Source organism: Ranitomeya variabilis, chromosome 3, assembly GCF_051348905.1.
Source record: "Ranitomeya variabilis isolate aRanVar5 chromosome 3, aRanVar5.hap1, whole genome shotgun sequence".
Classification (NCBI taxonomy): Eukaryota; Metazoa; Chordata; class Amphibia; order Anura; family Dendrobatidae; genus Ranitomeya; species Ranitomeya variabilis.
The window spans coordinates 625,280,787-625,308,253 of NC_135234.1; the positions used below are offsets into that span (position 1 = coordinate 625,280,787).

Sequence of the window (27,467 nt, forward strand, 5' to 3'; positions counted from 1 at the left end):
GTAATGGATCTTCAGAGTGTAACTGCAGGTTTGAATAATCTCGCCACGAAGGTACAAAATTTGCAAGATTTTGTTTGTCATGCACCTGTATCTGAGCCGAGAATTCCTTTGCCGGAATTTTTCTCGGGGAATAGATCTGGGTTTCAGAATTTTCGAAATAATTGCAAATTATTTTTGTCCCTGAAATCTCGCTCTGCCGGAGACCCTGCACAGCAGGTCAGGATTGTGATTTCCTTGCTCCGGGGCGACCCTCAAGACTGGGCTTTTTCATTGACACCAGGGGATCCTGCGTTGCTCAATGTGGATGCGTTTTTTCTGGCCTTGGGGTTGCTTTATGACGAACCTCATTTGGAGCTTCAGGCAGAAAAAACTTTGATGTCCCTATCTCAGGGGCAAGATGAAGCGGAAATTTACTGCCAAAGATTCCGTAAATGGTCTGTGCTTACTCAGTGGAATGAGTGCGCCCTGGCGGCGACTTTCAGAGAGGGTCTCTCTGATGCCATTAAGGATGTTATGGTGGGGTTCCCTGTGCCTGCGGGTCTGAATGAGTCCATGACAATGGCTATTCAGATCGATAGGCGTTTGCGGGAGCGCAAACCAGTGCACCATCTGGCGGTGTCCACTGAGAAATCGCCAGAGAGTATGCAGTGTGATAGAATTCTGTCCCGAAGCGAGCGGCAGAATTTTAGACGGAAAAATGGGTTGTGTTTCTATTGTGGTGATTCTACTCATGTTATATCAGCATGCTCTAAGCGCACTAAAAAACTTGGTAAATCTGTTTCCATTTGCACCTTACCGTCTAAGTTTATTCTATCTGTGACCCTGATTTGCTCTTTGTCATCTATTACCACGGACGCCTATGTCGACTCTGGCGCCGCTTTGAGTCTTATGGATTGGTCCTTTGCCAAACGCTGTGGGTATGATTTAGAGCCTTTGGAGACTCCTATTCCTCTGAAGGGGATTGACTCCACCCCATTGGCTAATAATAAACCACAATACTGGACACAAGTAACTATGCGTATTAATCCGGGTCACCAGGAGATTATTCGCTTTCTGGTGCTGTATAATCTACATGATGATTTGGTGCTAGGATTGCCTTGGCTGCAATCTCACAACCCAGTCCTCGACTGGAGAGCTATGTCTGTGTTGAGCTGGGGATGTAAGGGGGCTCATGGGGATGTACCTGTGGTTTCCATTTCATCATCTATTCCCTCTGAAATTCCTGAGTTCCTGTCTGACTATCGTGACGTCTTTGAAGAATCCAAGCTTGGTTCGTTACCTCCGCACCGAGAGTGCGATTGTGCCATAGATTTAATCCCGGGTAGTAAATACCCAAAGGGTCGTTTATTTAATCTGTCTGTGCCTGAACATGCTGCTATGCGAGAATATATAAAGGAGTCCTTGGAAAAGGGACATATTCGTCCATCGTCATCTCCCTTAGGAGCCGGTTTTTTCTTTGTGTCAAAAAAAGACGGCTCTTTGAGACCATGTATTATCGGCTTTTGAATAAAATCACTGTTAAATATCAATACCCATTGCCGTTGCTGACTGATTTGTTTGCTCGCATAAAGGGGGCCAAGTGGTTCTCTAAGATTGACCTTCGTGGGGCGTATAATTTGGTGCGAATCAGGCAGGGGGATGAGTGGAAAACCGCATTTAATACGCCCGAGGGCCACTTTGAGTATTTAGTGATGCCTTTTGGTCTTTCTAATGCTCCGTCAGTTTTCCAGTCCTTTATGCATGATATTTTTCGCGATTATTTGGATAAATTTATGATTGTGTATCTGGATGATATTCTGATTTTTTCGGATGACTGGGACTCTCATGTCCAGCAAGTCAGGAGGGTTTTTCAGGTTTTGCGGTCTAATTCTTTGTGTGTGAAGGGTTCTAAGTGTGTTTTTGGGGTACAGAGGATTTCCTTTTTGGGATATATTTTTTCCCCCTCTTCCATTGAAATGGATCCTGTCAAGGTTCAAGCTATTTGTGATTGGACGCAGCCCTCTTCTCTTAAGAGTCTTCAGAAATTTTTGGGCTTTGCTAACTTTTATCGTCGATTTATTGCTGGTTTTTCGGATATTGCTAAGCCATTGACCGATTTGACTAAGAAGGGTGCTGATGTTGCTGATTGGTCCCCTGATGCTGTGGAGGCCTTTCGGGAGCTTAAGCGCCGTTTTTCCTCTGCCCCTGTGTTGCGTCAGCCTGATGTTGCTCTACCTTTTCAGGTTGAGGTCGACGCTTCTGAGATCGGAGCTGGGGCAGTGTTGTCGCAGAAAAGTTCTGACTGCTCCGTGATGAGGCCTTGTGCCTTCTTTTCCCGTAAATTTTCGCCCGCTGAGCGGAATTATGATGTTGGGAATCGGGAGCTTTTGGCCATGAAGTGGGCTTTTGAGGAGTGGCGCCATTGGCTTGAGGGGGCCAGACATCAGGTGGTGGTATTGACTGACCACAAAAATTTGATTTATCTTGAGACCGCCAGGCGATTGAATCCTAGACAGGCGCGCTGGTCATTATTTTTCTCTCGGTTTAATTTTGTGGTGTCATACCTACCGGGTTCTAAGAATGTTAAGGCGGATGCCCTTTCTAGGAGTTTTGAGCCTGACTCACCTGGTAACTCTGAGCCCACAGGTATCCTTAAGGATGGAGTGGTATTGTCAGCCGTTTCTCCAGACCTGCGGCGGGCCTTGCAGGAGTTTCAGGCGGATAGACCTGATCGTTGCCCACCTGATAAACTGTTTGTTCCTGATGATTGGACCAGTAGAGTCATCTCTGAGGTTCATTCTTCTGCGTTGGCAGGTCATCCTGGCATTTTTGGTACCAGGGATTTGGTGGCAAGGTCCTTCTGGTGGCCTTCCCTGTCACGAGATGTGCGAGGCTTTGTGCAGTCTTGTGACGTTTGTGCTCGGGCCAAGCCTTGTTGTTCTCGGGCTAGTGGATTGTTGTTGCCCTTGCCTATTCCTAAGAGGCCTTGGACGCACATCTCGATGGATTTTATTTCAGATCTGCCTGTTTCTCAGAAGATGTCTGTCATCTGGGTGGTGTGTGACCGTTTCTCTAAGATGGTCCATTTGGTTCCTCTGCCCAAGTTGCCTTCTTCTTCCGAGTTGGTTCCTCTGTTTTTTCAAAATGTTGTTCGTTTGCATGGTATTCCTGAGAATATCGTTTCTGACAGAGGGACCCAATTCGTGTCTAGATTTTGGCGGGCATTCTGTGCTAGGATGGGCATAGATTTATCTTTTTCGTCCGCTTTCCATCCTCAGACGAATGGCCAGACCGAGCGGATTAATCAGACCCTGGAGACATATCTGAGGTGTTTTGTGTCTGCTGACCAGGATGATTGGGTTGCTTTTTTGCCATTGGCGGAGTTCGCTCTCAATAATCGGGCCAGCTCTGCCACTTTGGTGTCCCCGTTTTTCTGTAATTCGGGGTTTCATCCTCGATTTTCCTCTGGTCAGGTGGAATCTTCGGATTGTCCTGGAGTGGATGCTGTGGTGGAGAGATTGCATCAGATCTGGGGGCAGGTGGTGGACAATTTGAGGTTGTCCCAGGAGAAGACTCAGCTTTTTGCCAACCGCCACCGTCGTGTTGGTCCTCGGCTTTGTGTTGGGGATTTGGTGTGGTTGTCTTCTCGTTTTGTCCCTATGAGGGTCTCTTCTCCTAAGTTTAAGCCTCGGTTCATTGGCCCGTATAAGATATTGGAGATTCTTAACCCTGTTTCCTTCCGTTTGGACCTTCCTGCATCCTTTTCTATTCATAACGTTTTTCATCGGTCATTATTGCGCAGGTATGAGGTACCGGTTGTGCCTTCCGTTGAGCCTCCTGCTCCGGTGTTGGTTGAGGGTGAGTTGGAGTACGTTGTGGAGAAAATCTTAGACTCTCGTGTTTCCAGACGGAGACTCCAGTATCTGGTCAAGTGGAAGGGATACGGCCAGGAGGATAATTCTTGGGTGAATGCATCTGATGTTCATGCCTCTGATCTGGTTCGTGCCTTTCATAGGGCCCATCCTGATCGCCCTGGTGGTTCTGGTGAGGGTTCGGTGCCCCCTCCTTGAGGGGGGGGTACTGTTGTGAATTTGGATTCTGGGCTCCCCCGGTGGCTACTGGTGGAATTGAACTGGTGTCTTCATCTTCTCTGTTCACCTGTTCCCATCAAGATGTGGGAGTCGCTATATAACCTTGCTGCTCTGTTAGTTGCTTGCCGGTCAACAATGTTATCAGAAGCCTCTCTGTGCTTGTTCCTGCTCCTAGACAACTACTAGATAAGTTGGACTCTTGTCCATGTTTGTTTTTGCATTTTGGTTCCAGTTCACAGCTGTAGTTTCGTTACTGTGTCTGGAAAGCTCTTGTGAACAGGAATTGCCACTCTGGTGTTATGAGTTAATGCCAGAGTTTTAAAGTAATTTCTGGATGGTGTTTTTGATTAGGGTTTTCAGCTGACCATGAAAGTGTCCTTTCTGTCTTCTGCTATGTAGTAAGTGGACCTCAAATTTGCTAAACCTATTTTCATACTACGTTTGTTATTTCATCTTAATTCACCGCCAATACATGTGGGGGGCCTCTGTCTCCTTTTGGGGTATTTCTCTAGAGGTGAGCTAGGACTAATATTTTCCTCTGCTAGCATTATTTAGTCCTCCGGCTGGTGCTGGGCATCTAGAATCAACGTAGGCATGCTACCCGGCCACTGCTAGTTGTGTGTTAGGTTTAGTTCATGGTCAGCTCAGTTCCCATCTTCCAAGAGCTAGTTCCTATATATGCTTATGCTATGATCTCTTGCCATTGAGATCATGACAGACTCCATCATGGCTGAATACTTGCACACGTTCCCCCAGTTTGATATGACTGATGTCACTAATCTCTCTCATAACTGGAGAAAATGGTTAAATCGGTTTGAGAACTTCCTGGAAGCAATAGACATAAAGGATGAGAAAAGAAAGAGAGCCGCGTTCCTGCATTGCGCGGGCACAGGAGTCTATGACATATACAGCACATTACCGGCAGCAGAGACAGACACGTACAGCAACTGCTCCAAAGCTCTCACTGACTACTTCAACCCTAAACAAACATCAGATATGAAAGATACAAGTTCAGGATTGCTAAGCAGCTTCCAGAAGAATCCATAGACACCTATGTCACCTGGCTAAAAGAACTAGCACATGGGTGTGCATTTACTGACGTAGATGATGACATCCTAACTCAAGTAATTGTCACCTGCTCGTCTAATAACATAAGGCGTAAAGCTCTGCAGCAGGATCTCTCTCTGCATGATTTACTCAAGATGGCCCATGCTATAGAGATAGCAGATCATCAGGCAACTGCAATGGAGAATGGGGATAATTTACATGTGCATAATCTCAAACATAACAGTGCACAAGGCAAGCAAGCCCCGAAACAGAAGAAATGTTATAGATGTGGACAAGATTTCCCTCACCACATGAACAAATGTCCAGCTATAGGACAAACTTGCAGTAAATGTGGAAAAGGGAACCATTTTGCAGTTGTCTGCAAATCAGCGCCCTACAAGTCTCCTCTGCCAATGACAAAGCCTGCAAATATAAAAATGGTAAATCAAGATATAGAAGAAATGTCTGTGGCTGAGAACTATGTGTTCACCACTTCTGTCACTGGCTCAGTGCAGTCTCCATGTATTACACTCACCATCTGCAACACGGATATCACCCTTACAATAGATACAGGAGCTTCGGTGGATATCATAGACAGCAATGCTTATGAACAGTTGAAAACAAAGCCAGTCTTACAGCAAGTGCATACTAACATCTTTCCATATGGATCTAAAACACCTCTAGTTACAATGGGACAATTTGATGCTGAACTTAGCTATAAAGAAAATAGGCAGAAAACCACTTTTCACACATTACAAGGATCAGGAGGCTGTCTTCTCAGCTATCACACTGCCTTGAAGCTAGGACTCATCCAGATTGTTCATACCATAACTGACCCTAAGGACCTGGATGTACAAGCCATGGTGAACAGTTTTCCCTCCCTATTTAGTGGATTAGGAAAATTAAAGGACTCTCAAGTGCATCTTCATGTGGATGACAGTGTTCGTCCAGTATCCCAGGCTCACAGGCGTATTCCATTTCACCTGAGAAAGAAGGTAGAAAAGGAACTCCAATTACTCATGGATGATGTCGTCATAGAAACTGTTTCTGGTCCCACTCCGTGGGTCTCACCACTTGTGGTAGTTCCAAAACCAAAGACTCCAGAGCAGGTGAGACTGTGTGTTGACATGCGCCTGCCCAACACTGCTATTCAAAGGGAAAGACACATCTCGCCCACAATTGATGACATTATTCATTTATTAAATGGAGCAACCGTTTTTTCAAAGCTCGACCTCAATAAGGGCTATCCTCAACTAGAATTGAGTCCAGAATCCAGATACTTAACAACATTTTCCACCCATGTGGGTCTCAGAAGATACAAAAGATTGACGTTTGAGGTCTGCTCAGCAGCGGAAATTTTTCAAGATACGATAAGGAGCGTCATTCAACATATTCCGAATGCCTTTAATTACAGTGACGACATACTGGCTTTTGGGAAAACTCAAGCTGAACATAATCGTGCTCTATATGCTATGTTTGAATGTCTGCTCTCTGCTGGACTCACTTTAAACAAAGAAAACTGCGAATTTGTGTGGAATCCATCAGAGCAGCTTCAATTCCACAGGATGCCAGTGAAGTGCGCTCTTTTCTTGGAATGGCAAGCTACTGTGCTAGATATATTCCAAATTTTTCGACAATCAGCACTCCATTAAGGGAACTTACGAAACAAAATTGCAATTTTCAATGGTCCCAAGACTGTCAGGCCTCTTTTGAAACAATTAAAAACGAACTCTGCTCAACAACCACCATGGCCTATTTTGATCCAGCTCTTCGAACCGAACTGATTGTGGACGCCAGTCCCGTGGGACTGGGTGCAATTTTAGCACAATACAAGGATGACAATCAAAGTCCCCACATCATTTCTTATGCAAGTAAAAGCTTAACAAGCACTGAAAGAAAGTATTCGCAACCTGAAAAAGAAAGCTTGGCAGTCATCTGGGGATTTGAACACTTTCACTTATTTCTCTATGGAGCTCCCTTCACTATTGTCACAGATCATCAAGCTCTCCTTACAATTTTTGGAAATCCCAGAGCTAAAATGCCGGCACGGATTGAACGATGGGGTCTACGTCTACAGGACTATAATTACAAAATTGTTCACAAACCTGGAAAATACAGCAATCCGGCTGATTACACAGGTCAACAAAAAAAAAATTTTTTTCTGGTGTCCAAAATATTTTAATGAATTTGGGGTATTTTTGGGGTGCTGATTCTGAATATGCTATCAGTTTTGCCAGATTGGCTCAAGTTTTTGACATTTTTGGTATCTTATTTATAGCACTTGTTGGTAAATGCGACGCATCATCTCATTAATTTCTTTGGATTAGTACTTGAACTGAGCAGTTCTCAACATAGTTTTGTGTTAATTAGTGTTCTAAAAGTTTGTTCATAGCTTGATTTTTGCACTAACTTTATGTTGTCTGTTTTCCAGTGAAAAGCATGAACTCATCAAGAAGAAGTTGTCTTAACGATCCAGACTCATTCTGTTACATTTGTGGTGAATACACACTGCCAAAACATAGAAGAAACATAACAGACTTCGTAAAAAAAGTGTATTTTGCCTATTTTGGGGTTATGCTTGGGGACCAAGACAAGTTTTGGGCACCACACATAGTGTGCAAAGCATGTATCGAATTATTACGAAAATGGAGCAAAGGACAAAGAAAAAGCTTCAAATTTGGTGTTCCAATGGTGTGGAGAGAGCCAAAAAATCATCATGATGACTGTTATTTCTGTGCAGTGCAAGTGCAAGGATTCAATAAGCATAAGAAACGAAAATGGGAGTAACATGGAATCTGCAAGAAGGCCTGTCCCTCATTGTGAAGATGTGCCTGTACCTGTGTTTACCATAAATAACAGTCATCATGATGATTTTTTGGCTCTCTCCACACCATTGGAACACCAAATTTGAAGCTTTTTCTTTGTCCTTTGCTCCATTTTCGTAATAATTCGATACATGCTTTGCACACTATGTGTGGTGCCCAAAACTTGTCTTGGTCCCCAAGCATAACCCCAAAATAGGCAAAATACACTTTTTTTACGAAGTCTGTTATGTTTCTTCTATGTTTTGGCAGTGTGTATTCACCACAAATGTAACAGAATGAGTCTGGATCGTTAAGACAACTTCTTCTTGATGAGTTCATGCTTTTCACTGGAAAACAGACAACAACATAAAGTTAGTGCAAAAATCAAGCTATGAACAAACTTTTAGAACACTAATTAACACAAAACTATATTGACAACTGCTCAGTTCAAGTACTAATCCAAAGAAATTAATGAGATGATGCGTCGCATTTACCAACAAGTGCTATAAATAAGATACCAAAAATCTCAAAAACTTGAGCCAATCTGGCAAAACTGATGACATATTCAGAATCAGCACCCCAAAAATACCCTAAATTCGATGAAATATCTTTGGCACCAAAAATGCTGTTGACCAGTGTTATCTCAAGACATCCTACGAATGATGATTTACCTGTACATTCCTCCATTGAAGAATACATCCACTTTGTTACAGCTCACGCCATGCCAAAAGCACTTTCTGTTTATCAGTTTGTGAATTCAACAACAAGTGACAAGACACTCTGTGCCTTAATGCAAATTATTCAAAATAGAAGGTGGCATGAAATTCAAAAGAAAAAATTTCCTGATGATGGGATTGATTTGAAGGAGTTAAAACTGATAATTCCTCACGTACATTTGAAAATAGTCACTGAAGACCAACTCATCCTTCGCGGTACCAAACTGGTTGTACCTAAGGCCTTGCGCAACCTAGTCATACAGATAGCACACGAAGGTCATCTAGGAATTGTTGGCACAAAAAAAGTTACTCAGAGAAAAAGTGTGGTTCCCAAATAGGGATAAATTGGTGGAAGAGATGATTAGACATTGCTCCACTTGTCAATTAATTACTCCATCGTCAACTCTAGAGCCATTACAAATGTCTCCGTTACCCACTGCTGTGTGGGAGGAAGTGGCAGTCAACATATATGGACCATTACCAAATGGCCAATATATTCTAGTAACAATTGATGAATATTCTAGATACCCTGTCATTTCATTCATCTCTTCAACGTCTGGTAATAGTGTAATAACAGAACTGGACGACATATTCTCTGCATATGGCATTCCAAGAGTGGTCAAAACAGATAATAGACCTCCATTCAATGGACATGTGTTTGCACAGTTTTCTGAATACTTGGGGTTCAGCCACAGAAAAATCACACCTTGCTGGCCGCAAGCTAATGGAATCGTAGAACGTTTTATGCGCACCATGGGGAAACGAATCAAGGCAGCTAGCCTGGAGCATACCCCACTGAAACAGTCACTATACAAATTCATGCGCAATTATCGCAATACGCCACATTCCACCACTAATGCTGCTCCATCTCATCTAATGTTCAGCAGAACTCTTCGTACACGGATCCCTGATGTGACCAGTCATCCCTTACCAAATGACTCTTCAGTGCGATCAACAGATTTCTTTCGCAAGCAAGCCATGAAACATTATGTAGACCGAAGGCGAGGGGCACAGCCATGTGCCATCAAAAGAGGTGATATGGTTGTTGTGTGTCAAAAATCAACCAACAAAACCTCAGCTGTATATAGTCCTGCAAAATATAATGTTACTGAGAGAAAAGGCAATAATGGTCACAGCTGAACGAGACGGACACTCCATCACTCGAAATTCCTCACATTTTAAAATCATACCGCAGAACATTGGTAATGAACTCCCACCAGTGGAAGATTTGATACCCGACGGTGGAGAGGACCAACAAGAGGTGGCTGATCCGTCAGCACTGGACACCCCCAATGAACCCAGACATTACCCTACACGGGAAAGAAGGGCTCCATCTAGACTTATTGAAGAGATATAATTTAAAAAAAAGGGGGGAATTAGACACTACAGACATATGGGTTTTCTTGGACATTTTCGTGTTGTTGCATTGTCAATATTTGTTTTCGGTTGTTAACCCCTTCACCCCCGGAGCTTTTTCCGTTTTCGTTTTTCGCTACCCTCCTTCCCAGAGCCATAACTTTTTTATTTTTCCGTCAATTTGGCCATGTGAGGGCTTATTTTTTGCGGGACGAGTTGTACTTTTGAACGACATCATTGGTTTTAGCATGTTGTGTACTAGAAAACGGGAAAAAAATTCCAAGTGCAGTGAAATTGCAAAAAAAGTGCAATCCCACACTTGTTTTTTGCTTGCCTATTTTGCTAAGCTCACTAAATGCTAAAACTGACCTGCCATTATGATTCTCCAGGTCACTACGAGTTCATAGACACCTAACATGACTAGGTTATTTTTCACCTAAGTGGTGAAAAAAAATTCCAAACTTTGCAAAAAACAAAACAAAACAAAATTGCGCCATTTTCCAATACTCGTAGCGTCTCCATTTTTCGTGATCTGGGGTCAGGTGAGGGCTTATTTTTTGCGTGCCGAGCTGGCGTTTTTAATGATAGCATTTTGGTGTAGATACGTTCTTTTGATCGCACGTTATTGCATTTTAATGCAATGTCGTGGCGACCAAAAAAACGTAAATCTGGCGTTTCAAATTTTTTTCTCATTACGCCATTTAGCGATCAGGTTAATGCTTTTTTTTTATTGATAGATCGGGCGATTCTGAACGCGGCGATACCAAATATGTGTAGGTTGGTTTTTTTTTTTATTGATTTATTTTGATTGGGGCGAAAGGGGGGTGATTTAAACTTTTATATTTTTTTTATTTTTTTCACATTTTTAAAAACTTTTTTTTTTTACTTTTGCCATGCTTCTATAGCCTCCATGGGAGGCTAGAAGCAGGCACAGCCCGATCGGCTCTGCTATGCAGCAGTGATCATAAGATCGCTGCTACACAGCAGATTTGCAGGTGTGCTGTGAGCGCCGACCACAGGGGGGCGCTCACAGCCACCGGCAATCAGTAACCATAGAGGTCTCAAGGACCTCTATGGTTACAATGGAGGAGCATCGCCGACCCCCGATCATGTGACGGGGGTCGGCGATGCGCTCATATCCGGCCGCACGGCCGGATGCGGTAGTTAAATGCCGCTGTCTGCGTTTGACAGCGGCATTTAACTAGTTAATAGCGGCGGGTGATCGCGATTTCACCCGCCGCTATTGCGCGCACATGTCAGCTGTAAAAAACAGCTGACATGTCGCTCACCGCCGGAGCGCACATCAAAGCGGGGGTCCCGACATGTGACGTACTATACCGTCACATGTCGGGAAGGGGTTAATATATATATATATATATATTAAAAAAAAAAAAAAAGAGGGATGATGTAATGTATAAGTATTAAATCTGTCTCTTTAAGAAAGTGAGGGCGGGAGTTGATTTTAGTTTCAGTTTCTGATATAGCCTGAGGAAAAGATGTTATGCTGTGTGCTGGAGGAAAAGAGGAGAAGTATAAAATACAGTTAAAGCTTACTCTCTCTTAAATTCCTTACACCGTGTGGATGCTATAGCATGCTCAGTGGTTGATACAGTACAAAAGCCATGATCTGCTTCATGCCACCTGTCTTATCCATGTTTTTTTTTTCTGTGCTATGTTGTGCATAAATATGTGATTCTTCAGAATTTGTATTAGTATATGCCTGATGAAGAGACTTCTGTAGTCTCGAAAGCTTGCAATTTGTTACCATCTTTTCAGTTAGCCATTAAGAGGTATCAACCACTGAGGACTCTCAATTCTAAACAGCTTCCTAGATGAGGCGTACACATTAATTTATTTATTAGGACATTGTGCCTATGCAATAAGACTAAAGGGAAATCCTGTCAAACTGTAATCTGAGATTATTCGTGATGCTATGTTTGTCAGTCCAGGAATATAGTAGAGGGTGAATATTTAGTAGGCCTTCTAAGTAACTTTATTTCCCTCTGTAAGCCTGTATTGTGACTAACATGTTCTTAATATCCATGCTTTTCTCCCCAATAAGCCAAACAGAAGCAAAAACAGGTGAGTTTTCTTCATGAAGATAGCACGTCTAAATAGAAAAGTGAATGTCCAGACATCATGGATGTAATGCAGTGCGGTATATAGACAAGCAGCTCCAGATCGGCCGTGTAGTATTGCTGGGGTCTGGTGCTTATAGTGGGGAAAGGAAATACTAGTTACATTTATATGGATTGTCATATAATTAAAGTACCTGTTAGGTGTATTTGTTAATACTTCAGCACTGGAGTGATATCACTAATGTCCGTTCCTATGTGATAAGTAGGGTTGAGCGAAACGGGTCGGCCATTTTCAGAAGTCGCCGACTTTTGGCAAAGTCGGGTTTCATGAAACCCGACCCGACCCCTGTGTGGGGTCGGCCATGAGGTCGGCGATCTTCTGAATCTGGGATCGGAATTCCGATACCGAGTTCCGATATGTTTGCGATATCGGGAATCGGTATCGGAATCCATATTTAAGTGTAAAATAAAGAATTAAAATAAAAAATATTGATATACTCACCTGTCCGGCGGCCCCTGCAACTTACCGAGGGAACCGGCGGCCTGCTTTGGTTAAAATGAGCGCGTCCAGGGCCTTCCGTGACGTCACGGCTTTGTGATTGGTCGCGACGGCCCATGTGACCGCCACGCGACCAATCACAAGCCGCGGACGTCATTCTCAGGTCCTAAATTCCTAATTCTAGGAATTTAGGACCTGAGAATGACGTCCGCGGCTTGTGATTGGTCTCGTGGCGGTCACATGGCCCGTCGCAACCAATCACAAAGCCGTGACGTCATCTTAAGGTCCTTCACGCGCTGATTCTTAGGAAGGAAGGCTGCCGGAAAGAAGCCGAGGGTAAGTATATACCTAATAGGAATATACTCACCCTCGGACGCGCCCTGCTTCTTTCCGGCAGCCTTCCTTCCTAAGAATCAGCGCGTGAAGGACCTTAAGATGACGTCACAGCTTTGTGATTGGTCGCGACGGCCCATGTGACCGCCACGCGACCAATCACAAGCCGCGGACGTCATTCTCAGGCGATATTTTTAGCAAAAGTCACCAAAAACCCCAAGTATGAAACCACCCTTTTTATACAAATTCCAGGTCAGGAGTGTATGTGGGCCTTGTGGCATAGTTACAGAGGCCCCTGTGCCCTCCCCTTAGTTTATAGGATGAACTTGTTATATGACTCTTCACCCTGTGACTATCGATAAAGTCTTTACAGTGGTCATTAAGGTCTTATTTTACAGCCATAGTTTCACCACACTGTAGAATCAGTCCTGCCTGGGTGTCGTGTGCTGCACTGGAGCCCATGCTGGGCGGTCTTATGACAGCTTAGGGTACCGTCTCACAGTGGCACTTTTGTCGCTACGACGGTACGATCCGTGACGTTCCAGCGATATCCATACGATATCGCTGTGTCTGACACGCAGCAGCGATCAGGGACCCTGCTGAGAATCGTTCGTCGTAGCAGATCGTTTGGAACTTTCTTTCATCGCTGGATCTCCCGCTGTCATCGTCGGATCGGTGTGTGTGACACCGATCCAACGATGCGTTTGCTTGTAACCAGGGTAAACATCGGGTTACTAAGCGCAGGGCCGCGCTTAGTAACCCGATGTTTACCCTGGTTACCGTCGTAAATGTAAAAAAAAAAAAACAGTACATACTCACATTCCGGTGCCCGTCAGGTCCCTTGCCGTCTGCTTCCCGCACTGACTGACTCCCGGCCGTAAAGTGAAAGCAGAGCACAGCGGTCAAGGGACCTGACGGGCACCGGAATGTGAGTATGTACGGTTTTTTTTTTTTTTACATTTACGACGGTAACCAGGTCGTATCGCTGGTCGTGATCGTTGGTAAATCGTTATGTGAGACGGTACCCTTAGGCCTTGCTCTAACAGAACAAACAAACCTCCAATCCCAGGCATTTAACCTCTTTATCGCCACTGTCAAGAATGATGGCAATATAATCAATGGGGACTCATTATTTTGACCAGTGCATCAGGTTTTCCAGTGATGCAAGCGGGGACTGGGGAATACTTGTGCAGTCAGTCTTGAGGACCTTGAAAGTACACTAGGGTTGTCCGTACAAGCACTCGCATAATAAAATAAGACAGGACGTAATGTATTGCTATAAATGGTTTGAGGTGTAATCTAAAACCTATATACAGGTGGACAAAATTGTTGTACCTTCTTGTTAAGTAAGGAAAACCCACAATGGTCACTGAAATAACTTGAAACTGACAAAAGTAATTTTCTATTTCAATTTACTGAATGTCAACTAATGAAAATCGAGCATTGCTTTTGAATTGTTGTTCGAAAAATGTAATGAAGCAAACTAATGAAAATGCCTTGGACAAAAATGATGGTGCCTTTAACTTAATATTTTGTTGCACAACATTTTGAGACAATCACTGCACACAAATGATTTCTGTAACACTCATTGAGACTTTTGCACCTGTCCACAGGTATTTTGGCCCAATCCTTGTGAGCAAACTGCTCCAACTGTCTCAGGTGTGAAGGTGCCTTCTCCAGACTGCAGGTTTTAGCTGCTGCTGACATTCAATAGGATTTATATAAGGGTTATTGAAGGCCACTTCACAATAGTACAATGCTTTGCTCTTGAATTTTTTTGCTGTATTTTGGATGATTATTCTGGTAGAGGACCCATGACCTGCGACTCAAAACAGATCTTCTGACACAGGGGCAGCACATTTGGCTCCTGAATGATTTGATAGTTTTGAGATTTCATTGTACTCTGCACAGATTCCCTGTGCCAGATGCAGCAAAGTAGCCACAAAAGATAACCAAGCCTCCTCCATGTTTCACAGTAGGTGCAATGTTCTTTTCTTTCAATGCTTCATTTTTCTGTCTGTGAACATAGAACTGATGTTGCTTGCCAGAAAGCATTAGTTTTGTCCCATCTGTTCAAAGGACATTCTCCCAGAAGCTTTGTGACTAGTCAATATGCATGTTGTCAAATTGCAGTCTCTCTTTTTTTAAATGTATTTTTAACAGTGGTTTTCTCCTTGGTTGTATTCCATGAAGTCCTCTTTGGTCAATACAGTGTTGGATAGTGTGTTCTAACACTGATATTCCTTGACTCTGGAGTTCACCTTTAATCTCTTTTGAGGATGTTCTGATCTCTTTGTTTACCATTTTTATTATCCATTTCTTGAATTTGTCTTCAATTTCTCTCTTATGGCCACATTCAGGGAGGTTTGCTACAATCCCACGGATCTTAAACTTTTTAATATGTGCAATTATAGTAACAGGAATATAAAGTAACAGGAAGATGTTTATTTTGAATCGCCTTAGCTTTCTTTGCTCCATGTACAGTGTACACACCATGGTACCAAACAGCACAGTGACTACTTTTCTCATTGTATACAGGCAGACTGCCTGACTGATTACAAGTTTAAAGACACCTGAGATGCTAATTACAGGACACACATTAGCTTAACTTGTCCCTATGGTCTATCTTTTGTAGGGGTACCAGCATATTTGTCCAAGCTATTCACATTAGTTTTTTTTCTTTTTTTTCTTTAACCACAATTTAATAGCAATGTCTGATTTTCATTAGTTGATATTCAATAAATATAAATTGAAAATTACTTTTGGCAGTTTCCAGGTATTTCAGTGACCATTGTAGGTTTTTATTACTTTAACAGAAGGGTACCAACAATTTTCTCTAAAGTTCTTAAATCAAACATTGTATTACATACAGAAACAAATGCCAATGCACTGGAATTAATGATTCCTAAAATACAACTTTATTACATAAATACATATAGTAGTAGAGACAATCTTTGAAAACACCCCAATAAAAGGATAATGAATAATGCTCCATATGGCAATCAAGATATAACCATGTTAAACAGTATGAAACAAAGACACATTGGTGGATCTATCATACTTTTTGAGGATGCCACATCCGATAATTACTCATTAAAATTATTATTATTAAGGAAGTTTAACAAGTACCAAATAATGGCTAATACCCGTGTGCTAATGCTATATTAATCTGCCATGTGCATCATACTGTCCAGTACACTAACACGTGTATTGCAAATTGGGAAATAAAACAAACTTTTAATTAGCTACATACAGCAAATATTAAGGTGCAACGTGCAATTTAGTGCAAAGTGAACAACAAAGATACTCATAGCGTACTTCTTGTAGCAATGGATTGTTACTTCCTATAGATGGCACTAGAGTTCTAGTCCTCTTCCTCTCTGAAGAGACAATTTGCATAGTGAATGCTATAAGAAGTACGCTACATTGCTACAAGTATCTTTGTTGTTTACTTTGACTAAATTGCACATTGCACCTTAATATATGCTGTAGGATGAATATTTTTAATAGTTAATTAAAAGTTATATTTATTTCCCAAATTGCTTTAAGCCTACTTCCATATTTGGGTTATCAGGTCCAATTCCATTCCAACGCGTGTATTGCTTGCCACTTCTTCAGGGGGTGACATTCTGACCTCAGGGCTTTAGGGTTTTGGCACCATGACTATTTCAACGTTTGGCTCCACCTCTGGGACTTTTAGTAATTAATTTGCATGCATTGAATGAGGGATTACACTTGTTATTTGCATAATACAGATACATATTGGTACAGAGTTTGAAAGTCAAAAAGCTACAGGATAAGCCGCTAGTAGTGTTTTACTGATGCAAGAGGTAGTGACTGGATCCCTTTAAGTAAAAAGAATTTAGCGTTTGCATAGATATGTAGAGCAGGGTTTGGATGTACATTGTCTCCAGTGAAATATTAATTATGTACTGTAACCACAGAACACTAATTGCTATGGCAAGATGCTGGCAGGCGTTCCATGAGGCACTTAGCACACATCTGTTAATTTGTACGAGGCTTCAGCAAGACTTGCTAAACGGATCTGTTTGCCTTTCAGGCAGAGCTTGTTGCACCATATGATGTTGTTCCATCGATGCGCCCAGTGGTCCTTGTTGGACCTTCTCTCAAAGGATATGAGGTACAGTCACTGAGGAGGCAAGGGCTATCAAGGAGAAATATGAGGGGCCAAATAATGTAGAGGAAACATGCTAATTCACAGTTTTCTTTTTTATTATGATTTTTTTCTATTTATTTATGTTCATATGTTTGCATATTGTAATTTATTCTAATGAGTCCACAAATCTGGAAGGAGGGGGTAATCAACCACTGATTTTCTGGATCATTAGAATAGCTCTAAATGCATTACTGAAATTTGGTTACCAAGAGAGGATACGTCTGTCTTTTAATCACCTTACCTGTCTTGATGCTCTTATTATTCTGACTAATTTATTTTTTTTCAGAAACAGCAGAAAAAATTAAAATTGCAAAAGAGTGCTGGCTGAAATCATGCTGCCTGTGATTGATACAAGCCACCCGTGGATTGGGCAGCATGTATCAGCTGTCAGATTCCCTGTAACATATTTTATATGTCTAACATGAACATAAACTGAAACATACATTTGCTTATCAATGAAATGGTCATAAGTTTCATCTTAAAAATAAATGAAGGAAGTTTATGGTCTCAAACCCAGAGGGTACAAAGGCTTAGTTTGCCATACAAGCACCACAAAAGACCTCTAAACCTATGGCACGATTTCTCATACACTTGTCTGCAGCCAGCCTCAGAGGTTTTGGGCCCTGGTTCTCATGATTGATGGTGTTCCTGACAATGGGACCCCCAGCAGTTAGACAAATTAACCATTCAAGTGAATAGGTGTCAGAAAACTCCTTTTTCAATAACATTTACGGTAGTTTGCAATCTTCATTCCTTCATTAACTTTCAGACACCCTGATATGCAGTTCGCAGCTTTTTTTCAATTTTTCTCTTGTGGCTTTGGAGTGTCTCCACCAATAATATATAGAAAAAATAGCGTGAGCACAACTAGCAGGAGGTGCTAAGGTTAGGTTCCCAAACCATACAGACAGTAAGTAAAAAACCTAGCACTCAACTTAAATGTATTTGCTGGAATATTTATTGTAGTATACACAAAACATTTCGGTCCATAGCGACCTTCATCAGTTACGTATTACTAATGTGCAGAGTCTGAGACTAGCGGTGGACTCCGCGTCTGGAAGCACGACTGCTCAAGGAACTACTATTCTTTATCCAGTATCTACAGCTATTACTTGCTGATTAACAAGTTTCTCCAAGGCTAAATACCTACAGAATGACAGATGTATATCTGCCTACGGACCGAAACGTTTTGTGTATACTACAATAAATATTCCAGCAAATACATTTAAGTTGAGTGCTAGGTTTTTTTTACTTACATTCCACCAATAATATAGGCTGGATGTGAAATCAGTTTGTTTCCAGGTTGGCGTGTTCATTCACATATATCAGCAGATCTTCCATTCTGTAATTTCCTCTTCCTGTGCTCACCTCTGTCCTCCCTTTTTTACCATCTTAATGCTGGGAAAATCTGTGTACAACACATTGCCTGCTGCTATCTCAAACACTGAGAGAAGGGAGGTGAGAGCAGAGAGAACCATCTAAACCAGGATCAGGAGCTCGAATGAATTTCTAACATTTTTTGCAAAAGCACTGGCGTTGATATAGGACTTAAAGATGCTCCGCAGCAGCAAAATAGTAGAAAACTTTAGCAAAGACTATTTAAAAAGTTGCTTAACTTAGAATTTATGACTGAGCGATCAAGGCGTTTGCAAGTTTGCTGACCTCTGTCTAGTAAGTTGTGCAATTTATTTTTTTTACATTTGGCTTTCACTACTGACCCAACCAACTTCTCCAAAATAAGCAGAGCATGTGCATGACAAGGTGTGGCTAAGCCCGCCTAACTAATGCTTTAAAAATAATGCCACTTTAGTCGTGAAAATGTCCCCATTTCTGGTGCACACCTGTGAAGAGATGCATCAAATTCATTAAGTGAAGTGCACCTCTTAATGAATTAGGCACATCATACTCCCGTGAGCCTGCTCATTAAGACTCACATGCTCAACACTTGTCTTAAATGGAACCTGACAGCTTATATCAGACCACAGGCTGCCGGTATTAGACTGTGGCTGCACGATTTTAACCACATACAGCTAGGTGCATAAATATTTGGACAGTGACACAAGTTTTGGTATTTTAGCTACCGTATTTACCAAAAATGGTTGCAATTCCTAAACGTTTTACAGGATATTTTTATTCAACCCTTTTAAATAAAACCTGAAAGTCTAAACTTCAATCACATCTCAGTTGTTTCATTTGAAATAATGAGTAGTAACATACAGAGCTCAAATCATGAAGATTCGGTCACTGTCCAAATATTTCTGGACCTAACTATCTTTAACTCTGAAATGCTGGGGTGCTGCAGTGAAAAACATAGGAACTGAGCTGCATGGAGAGAGTTAGGAGACTAGTCAGATAGGCGTGACCCTAGTGGCTTCTCACTGCCTGCTGCCAGTGACTGACAGGTTTCTCTCTGTGTGCACCTATAGGTAAAGACCTGTCTCCCATACCGCTCTGTCCCCGGCGGCTGTTAAACTGGTTTTCTCTGAATCACCACAGCTTTTCACAGTTAATCATACCTGGCTGAGATTATACAGCCATAGGCCACATTCACACGATCAGTATTGGTCAGAATTTTACCTCAGTATTTATAAGCCAAAACGAGGAGTGGAACAATCAGAGGAAAAGTAGAATAGAAACACATCACCAGTTCTGTATTTATCATCCACTCCTGGTTTTGACTTACAAATACTGAGGTAAAAAACTGACCAAATACTAAATGTGTGACCATGGCCATGGTGTGATACATGCTGCCCATGGATCAGGCAAGATGTGTCATCTTTCAGGTTCTCTTTAAAGGTACCTTCACACTAAACGACTTTGCAACGAGAACGACAACGATTCGTGACGTTGCAGCGTCCTGGATAGCGATATCATTGTGTTTGACACGCAGCAGCGATCAGGATCCTGCTGTGATATCGCTGGTCGTTGCTGAAAGTCCAGAACTTTATTTGGTCGTCAGATCGGCGTGTATCGTCGTGTTTGACAGCAAAAGCAACGATGCCAGCAATGTTTTACAATGGTAACCAGGGTAAATATCGGGTTACTAAGCGCAGGGCCGCACTTAGTAACCCGATATTTACCCTGGTTACCATTGTAAAAGTAAAAAAAAAAAATACTACATACTCACCCTCTGATGTCTGTCACGTCCCCCGGCGTCCGCGCTGCTGCTCAGAGCTTCCTGCACTGAATGTGTCAGTGCCGGCCGTAAAGCAAAGCACAGCGGTGACGTCACCGCTGTGCTTAGGGACGGCGCTTACACAGTGCAGTGAAGCTGAAGGCGAGGGACGCGACAGACACGGCAATGTAAGTATGTAGTGTTTGGTTTTTTTTACATTTACACTGGTAACCAGGGTAAACATCGGGTTACTGAGCGCGGCCCTGCGCTTAGTAACCCGATGTTTACCCTGGTTACCCGGGGACTTCGGCATCGTTGGTCGTCGGAGAGCTGTCTGTGTGACAGCTCTCCAGCGACCACACAGCGACGCTGCAGCGATCGGCATCGTTGTCGATATCGCTACAGCGTCGCTTAATGTGACGGTACCTTTACAAGTCAGGCCCTATGTATGTGAAGGTGTACATAGCAATTTGATCAGCACTGAGGGGGGTTTATATCTCCTACAGTGTATTTTTGCTGCGGCTGTCTCTCGACTTCAAGGAGTTGATATGAAAAATGTTTTTCTGCATATATCGTCTGACTCATGATCCAGCCTGATGTGTCTACCCATATGTATAAGACACTGGAATCATACATGGTTCCACTGGACCTCTTTTATAAAGATTTGTGAGAGCAAATATGTGAACTTTTCAGCTTTCTGTAGAAAAAACAATAAATGAAGAAGAATAAGAGGCTGTTACTTCAGACAGGCATAAGTAGCAGAATTACTATGTACAGTACAGACCAAAAGTTTGGACACACCTTCTCATTTTAAGATTTTTCTGTATTTTCATGACTATGAAAATTGTACATTCACACTGAAGGCATCAAAACTATGAATTAACACATGTGGAATTATATACGTAACAAAAAAGTGTGAAACAACTGAAATTATGTCTTATATTCTAGGTTCTTCAAAGTAGCCACCTTTTGCTTTGATGACTGCTTTGCACAATCTTGGCATTCTCTTCATGAGCTTCAAGAGGTAGTCACCGGGAATGGTCTTCCAACAATCTTGAAGGAGTTCCCAGAGATGCTTAGCACTTGTTGGCCCTTTTGCCTTCACTCTGCAGGCCAGCTCACCCCAAACCATCTCGATTGGTGACTGTGGAGGCCAGGTCATCTGGCGTAGCACCCCATCACTCTCCTTCTTGGTCAAATAGCCCCTTACACAGCCTGGAGGTGTGTTTGGGGTAATTGTCCTGTTGAAAAATAAATGATGGTCCAACTAAACGCAAACCGGATGGAATAGCATGCCGCTGCAAGATGCTGTGGTAGCCATGCTGGTTCAGTATGCCTTCAATTTTGAATAAATCCCCAACAGTGTCACCAGCAAAGCACCATCACACCTCCTCCTCCATGCTTCACGGTGGGAACCAGGCATGTAGTGTCCATCCGTTCACCTTTTCTGCATCGCACAAAGACACGGTGGTTGGAATCAAAGATCTCAAATTTGTACTCATGAGACCAAAGCACAGATTTCCACTGGTCTAATGTCCATTCCTTGTGTTCTTTAGCTCAAACAAGTCTCTTCTGCTTGTTGCCTGTCCTTAGCAGTGGTTTCCTAGCAGCTATTTTACCATGAAGACCTGCTGCACAAAGTCTCATCTTAACAGTTGTTGAAGAGATGTGTCTGCTGCTAGAACTCTGTGTGGCATTGACCTGGTCTCTAATCTGAGCTGCTGTTAACCTGCAATTTCTGAGGCTAGTGACTCAGATAAACTTATCCTCCGAAGCAGGGGGGACTCTTGGTCTTCCTTTCCTGGGGTGGTCCTCATGTGAGCCAGTTTCTTTGTAGCGCTTGATGGTTTTTGCCACTGCACTTGGGGACACTTTCAAAGTTTTCCCAATTTTTCAGACTGACTGACCTTCATTTCTTAAAGTAATGATGGCCACTCGTTTTTCTTAGCTGCTTTTTTCTTGCCATAATACAAATTCTAACAGTCTATTCAGTAGGACTATCAGCTGTGTATCCACCAGACTTCTGCACAAAACAACTGATGGTCCCAACCCCATTTATAATGCAAGAAATCCCACTCATTAAACCTGACAGGGCACACCTGTGAAGTGAAAACCATTCCCGGTGACTACCTCTTGAAGCTCATCAAGAGAATGCCAAGAGTGTGCAAAGCAGTCATCAAAGCAAAAGGTGTCTACTTTGAAGAACCTAGAATATAAGACATAATTTCAGTTGTTTCACACTTTTTTGTTAAAGGGACTCTGTCACCCCCTCTAGCCGTTAGAAACTAAAAGAGCCAACTTGTGCAGCAGTAATGCTGCATTCTGACAAGGTGGCTCTTTTAGTTATTGGTGCAGTCAAAGCAGAAATAAAGCGTTTTATAATTTCGCAAAAATACCTGTCTTTAGTCCTGGAGGCAGATCTTAACCCCCCTGCTGCACACGCCACACTGCCGTCAATCAAGGCTTCTTTGGCGCTGGGCGCTGCCCCCTCCACGCTGTTTTCAAATCAAATCCGGTGCCTGCGCTGTTTTGTTCTGCCTGGGGCAGGCGCAGTGAGCGCTGCCCGTCTGACCTCAGATGCAGTCTCGCAGACTGCGCCTGTGCGGCCACCCAGCTTGTGAATCCCAGCCCCGCAGTGTGTTATGCATTATGCACAGTGCGGGGCTGGGATTCACAAGCTGGGTGGCTGCACAGGCGCAGTCTGCGAGACTGCATCTGAGGTCAGACGGGCAGCTCTCACTGCGCCTGCCCCAGGCAGAGCAAAACAGCGCAGGCACCGGATTTGATTTGAAAACAGCGCGGAGGGGGTGGCGCCCAGCACCGAAGAAGCCTTGATTGACGGCAGTGTGGCGTGTGCAGCAGGGGGGTTAAGATCTGCCTCCAGGACTAAAGACAGGTATTTTTGCGAAATTATAAACGCTTTATTTCTGCTTTGACTGCACCAATAACTAAAAGAGCCACCTTGTCAGAATGCAGCATTACTGCTGCACAAGGTGGCTCTTTTAGTTTCTAACGGCTGGAGGGGGTGACAGAGTCCCTTTTACGTATATAATTCCACATGTGTTAATTTATAGTTTTGATGTGAATGTACAATTTTCATAGTCATGAAAATACAGAAAAATCTTTAAATGAGAAGGTGTGTCCAAACTTTTGATCTGTACTGTAGCTATTGTGTGCCCACTCAAGAGTCTCAGTTCTGCATCCTTAGTTTGGAGATAATATAATACCAGAATAATTAATCATAGTAGTAATAAGTTAAATTCTCCTTATCGAGTACATATTTGTGCAGAACAGTAATATTGACGGCATGAAGAAGAAGAATTGAAAAATGTAATTCATTCTTAGAAGAAAACATTTAGTCATTTGTTATTCAATAAACTAGAAAATTGGAACAGAGAAAAAAAAATTGTTGATTCAAAAACAAATAATGGTGTAGATGTTACATTGTAATTCCGCCTCAGCAGTTTGCTCTCTTTGCAGTTTTTTCATAGCATCAGCTAACTTCTTAGGAGCCTGGAAATACACTGTATCAGCAAAGCTACTGGTTTAAATGGTTCACTATTGTTCATGTGGGAATTCTAGTAAGAAGGAAAAGATCTAAACAGCCAAAGTCTGAATTCTGTAGCTGTACTTAGATCCGTATCTACACAGTAGGTGCCGATGGTGCAGTAAGGGTATGTGCACACGTTGCGGATTTCTTGCAGAAAATTCCTGAAGAAAACCGGAAATTTTCTGCAAGAAATCCGCATTTTTTTTTTGCGTTTTTTTTCCGTTTTTTTCGCGTTTTTTTAGCATTCTGCAAGCGTAATTAGCTTGCAGAATGCTAAAGTTTTCCCTGCGATCTGTAGCATCGCTTGGAAAACTGACTGACAGGTTGGTCACACTTGTCAAACATAGCGTTTGACAAGTGTGACCAACTTTTTACTATAGATGCTGCCTATGCAGCATCTATAGTAAAAGATAGAATGTTTAAAAATAATAAAAAAAATAAAAAAATGCTTATACTCACCCAGACATCTCACCGGCGTCCGTTCCGTATAGCTGGTCTGTGCGCACAGGACCTCCCGTGACGTCACGGTCACGTGAGCGGTCACATGACCGCTCACGACCAATCACAGGACAGTGACGTCATTCGGCGAGGTCCTTCAGCGCACACCAGGTACAGAAACCGAACGGCAGCGTGCGAGGAGGCGGCAAGACATCGAGGGTGAGTATAGGACTGTTTATTATTTTATTTCTTATTTTTTGACCACTTATATGGTGCCCAGTGCGTGGAGGAGAGTCTCCTCTCCTCCACCCTGGGTACCAACCGCATATAATCTGCTTACTTCCCGCATGGTGTGCACAGCCCCGTGCGGGAAGTAAGCAGATCAATGGACCCCTAGGTGTGCGGAATCCCTGCAATTCCGCATTTTTAATGAACATGTTGCTTTTTTTTCCGCTATGCGATTTTTTCGCGGAAAAAATCGCAACATTTGCACCAAAAATGCGGAATACCCTGTAAATAATAGGAGGCATATGTAAGCGTTTTTTTTCGCGTTTTTATCACGTTTTTATAGCGAAAAAACGCGAAAAAAACGCTAACAATCCTGAACGTGTGCACATGGCCTAAGGCTAAGGGGGTCACAAGACCGTATTTTCTTTTATCTGAGAAAATCAGTTTGACTATGCTAATCACGCTCTGATCAGAGTTTGAAAAGAGTGTGATTATAGTGTGATCTGATTTTCTCAGATGTGGAGATGATGGAAAAAAATGTCTCAATTTTTCTCCATTCTGTCAGACTGTGAAAATTGGACCGCACTCTGGTGTTGTCCGATTTTTTTTTTTTTTTGTGCAAACCCATTGACTTGCATGGTCGAGTGTGATCCAGCTTACAGATGCAAATCATGCATGCAGTGATTTTTTTTTTTTTCCCTCGGGCATGCTTAGTCAGAGGAAAAAATTGGACATGTGCACGGCCCCATAGAATAACATTGACCGAAAATGTTTGCCTGCACAATCCACAGTGGCTTGTGACGAGGGACTATAGAGCCTATGAGCATTATTTCATGCTGGCTATTGTGGTGTTCATGAAGCACTCCGGCAGGGCAGTGGGGTACTCTGTACCGGGTCCGGTCTTAAAGGGGATGTCACGGTGGCTGAGACCCGGTCCGTGGCTCTGGGAGTCCAATAAAAGGGGAACGGTCTTTGAAGGGGTATTGTAAATAAGTCTGTCGTGACGCCACCTGTGGTGTTCGGTCAATAGTGGGACCGACGCTGCTTTAAAGGGGTCCTCTGGGGGATGTTGTCACAGCAATGATGGTAACGCTTCCCCCAGGTGAAGCGGGGTCCCCAGAGGTCCTGAAGTGTATGGCGATGATGGTGTAGGCCGGTAAAATGAGTAAAGGAGACAAGTTGTAAGTCTTTACCTGGTTTACTGTAGTTAGCAGGCAACAGTCCAGGGTACCAGGCATGTGTGATGGTGGTCCGCCCGGCTCAGAGGCATTGGGAGAATCTCCTTCCCAGTTGAGGTATGTGAGCCTTTCCAACTAGTGCTTGCTGTATATGAAGTCCCTGCTGCCTGAAGCTTTCTGCAGAGTCCTCTATTCCCCCTGTCCTGAGACAGGTACCTGCATGATGGGCAGCTTGAGCCTTTTTATTGTGACTCTATGATGCCCCAGGCTCCTCAGGTGCTGCTGTGTCTCAGGTGTGCTGTGGGCCAATCCCATAAAGTTCTTAGCCCTCTGGTTCTGCCAAGTGTCCTACAGTTCCACTAAGGCCTCAGACTCCCGGTACCCGGCTGCTGCACTCTGGTTCTGAGGGTGTCCTTCCGCTGTTCCCCTCTGAGCCCTTGTTCTCTCCTTTGCTCCTTCCCTCTGTAGCTCCACCACATACAACCCTTCAGGTTATCTCACACTTTTCCAGATGCAGCAGCTCCCATGTGGCTGCTCAGCCTCTCTGTCTGCACTCAGTTCCAGACTTCCTTCTATCTCTCCCTCCTGGAGACTGCCTCACTTGGCCTCCTTGGACCAACTGTCTAGCTCCTCCTCCAGGTCAGGATACATATAGCTTAGGAAAGCTCCCCTGAATCCAGGTTCTGAGCTTTCCCTCCTGGCCTGGATTTGGAGTGTGTTGTGTGTGAGTGCCTTACCTGGGAAAGAGAACTCTATTGCCTCCAAGCATGACATTACCCTCCCCGAAAGGAAAGCAACATCACTGCAGCAACCGGTCACCTGGGGTGCTGCATTCACACCCAGACTTTCTAGTCAGGTTGAAACCCACTCACAGTAAGAACTGTTTGAATCCAGCACTTTATCAATTGTATTCCTTTTTATGGGTAAATATGTATGTTCTTGCTTGAATCTAATTATATATCTATATTATTATGTTGTATCTGTGCTTATAAAGGATATTGATATTGACTATGATTATTCACCATTATCAATTCTGCACCTTATTTTTTTTTTTATTTTGGGATTTTCGAAATGTTGGGATTAACACAACATTTTTACCTGTTTGTAGAGAAGAAAACCCCAAAACCCCAAGTGCCACCATAATGTACAAGTTCTGTCACTTGGCTTTTTGTGATGCATGATGCCCAAAGTAACTTGCGAAGGTGGCTCTGGTCTCTGGAAGATGGTTTTTTTCAAATAAAGTGCACTGATAGTGCGCTCTACTGCCGGTTCATTACTGCTGATCTGAGCTGGTGAGAGAGCGCACTGTCATTGTGCACATTGCACAGAGACTAGCCCAACCACTGAAATGAGCATCACTACTGACATTTCATTTCAGGAAAGCAGCAGAGCTATGTTTGAGTATCCCAGAATCCTAAGATTCATAAAAACAAAACATCATAAAAAAGGCAGATATTGTAGTTAGGGAAGGGTAGGGAATTTTTAATTAAAGTGTACTAGAAAATGGATTAGATTATGGCGCCAATTAGAGATAGGGATTTAGGATGAAAATTAGTTTAGATTTCAGACCACCCCTTTAAATGTGCCAGAAATGGAGAATAAGTTATTGATAATATGAGATCACTAAACAATGAATGGATTGTTATTAGAAGATTGGCAATATTTAAAAAATGCCTTCTTGTAACCCGTGCCATGCCATTTTATTGTTTTTTTCATTGTTTGGTGAGCCTTGTAATTTACATACTGCCCACTGAGTGTAGCCAGGCATGGCGAGCAGGAAATAACTTGCAGCCTTCCCTAGATCAGTGGCCGGCCTGGATACTGGCAGACAGATTTTTCCCTCATTTATCAGTGAAATTAAGCTTACATCCAGTCAAA

General features: G+C 42.9%; 1 protein-coding gene across 4 annotated transcripts in view; it reads left to right on the plus strand.

Moving 5' to 3' along the window:
* Positions 1–27,467, plus strand: part of CACNB3 (calcium voltage-gated channel auxiliary subunit beta 3) — a 313,828-nt gene that overhangs the window by 268,913 nt on the left and 17,448 nt on the right. For 3 of the 4 annotated variants that reach the window (XM_077297463.1, XM_077297462.1, XM_077297464.1), the window contains exons 6-7: positions 12,056–12,075; positions 16,964–17,044. In XM_077297463.1, coding sequence (XP_077153578.1) covers positions 12,056–12,075; positions 16,964–17,044 — 101 coding nt within the window. The remainder of the gene's footprint in view (positions 1–12,055; positions 12,076–16,963; positions 17,045–27,467) is intronic. The other variant, XM_077297465.1, reaches the window with a different exon arrangement.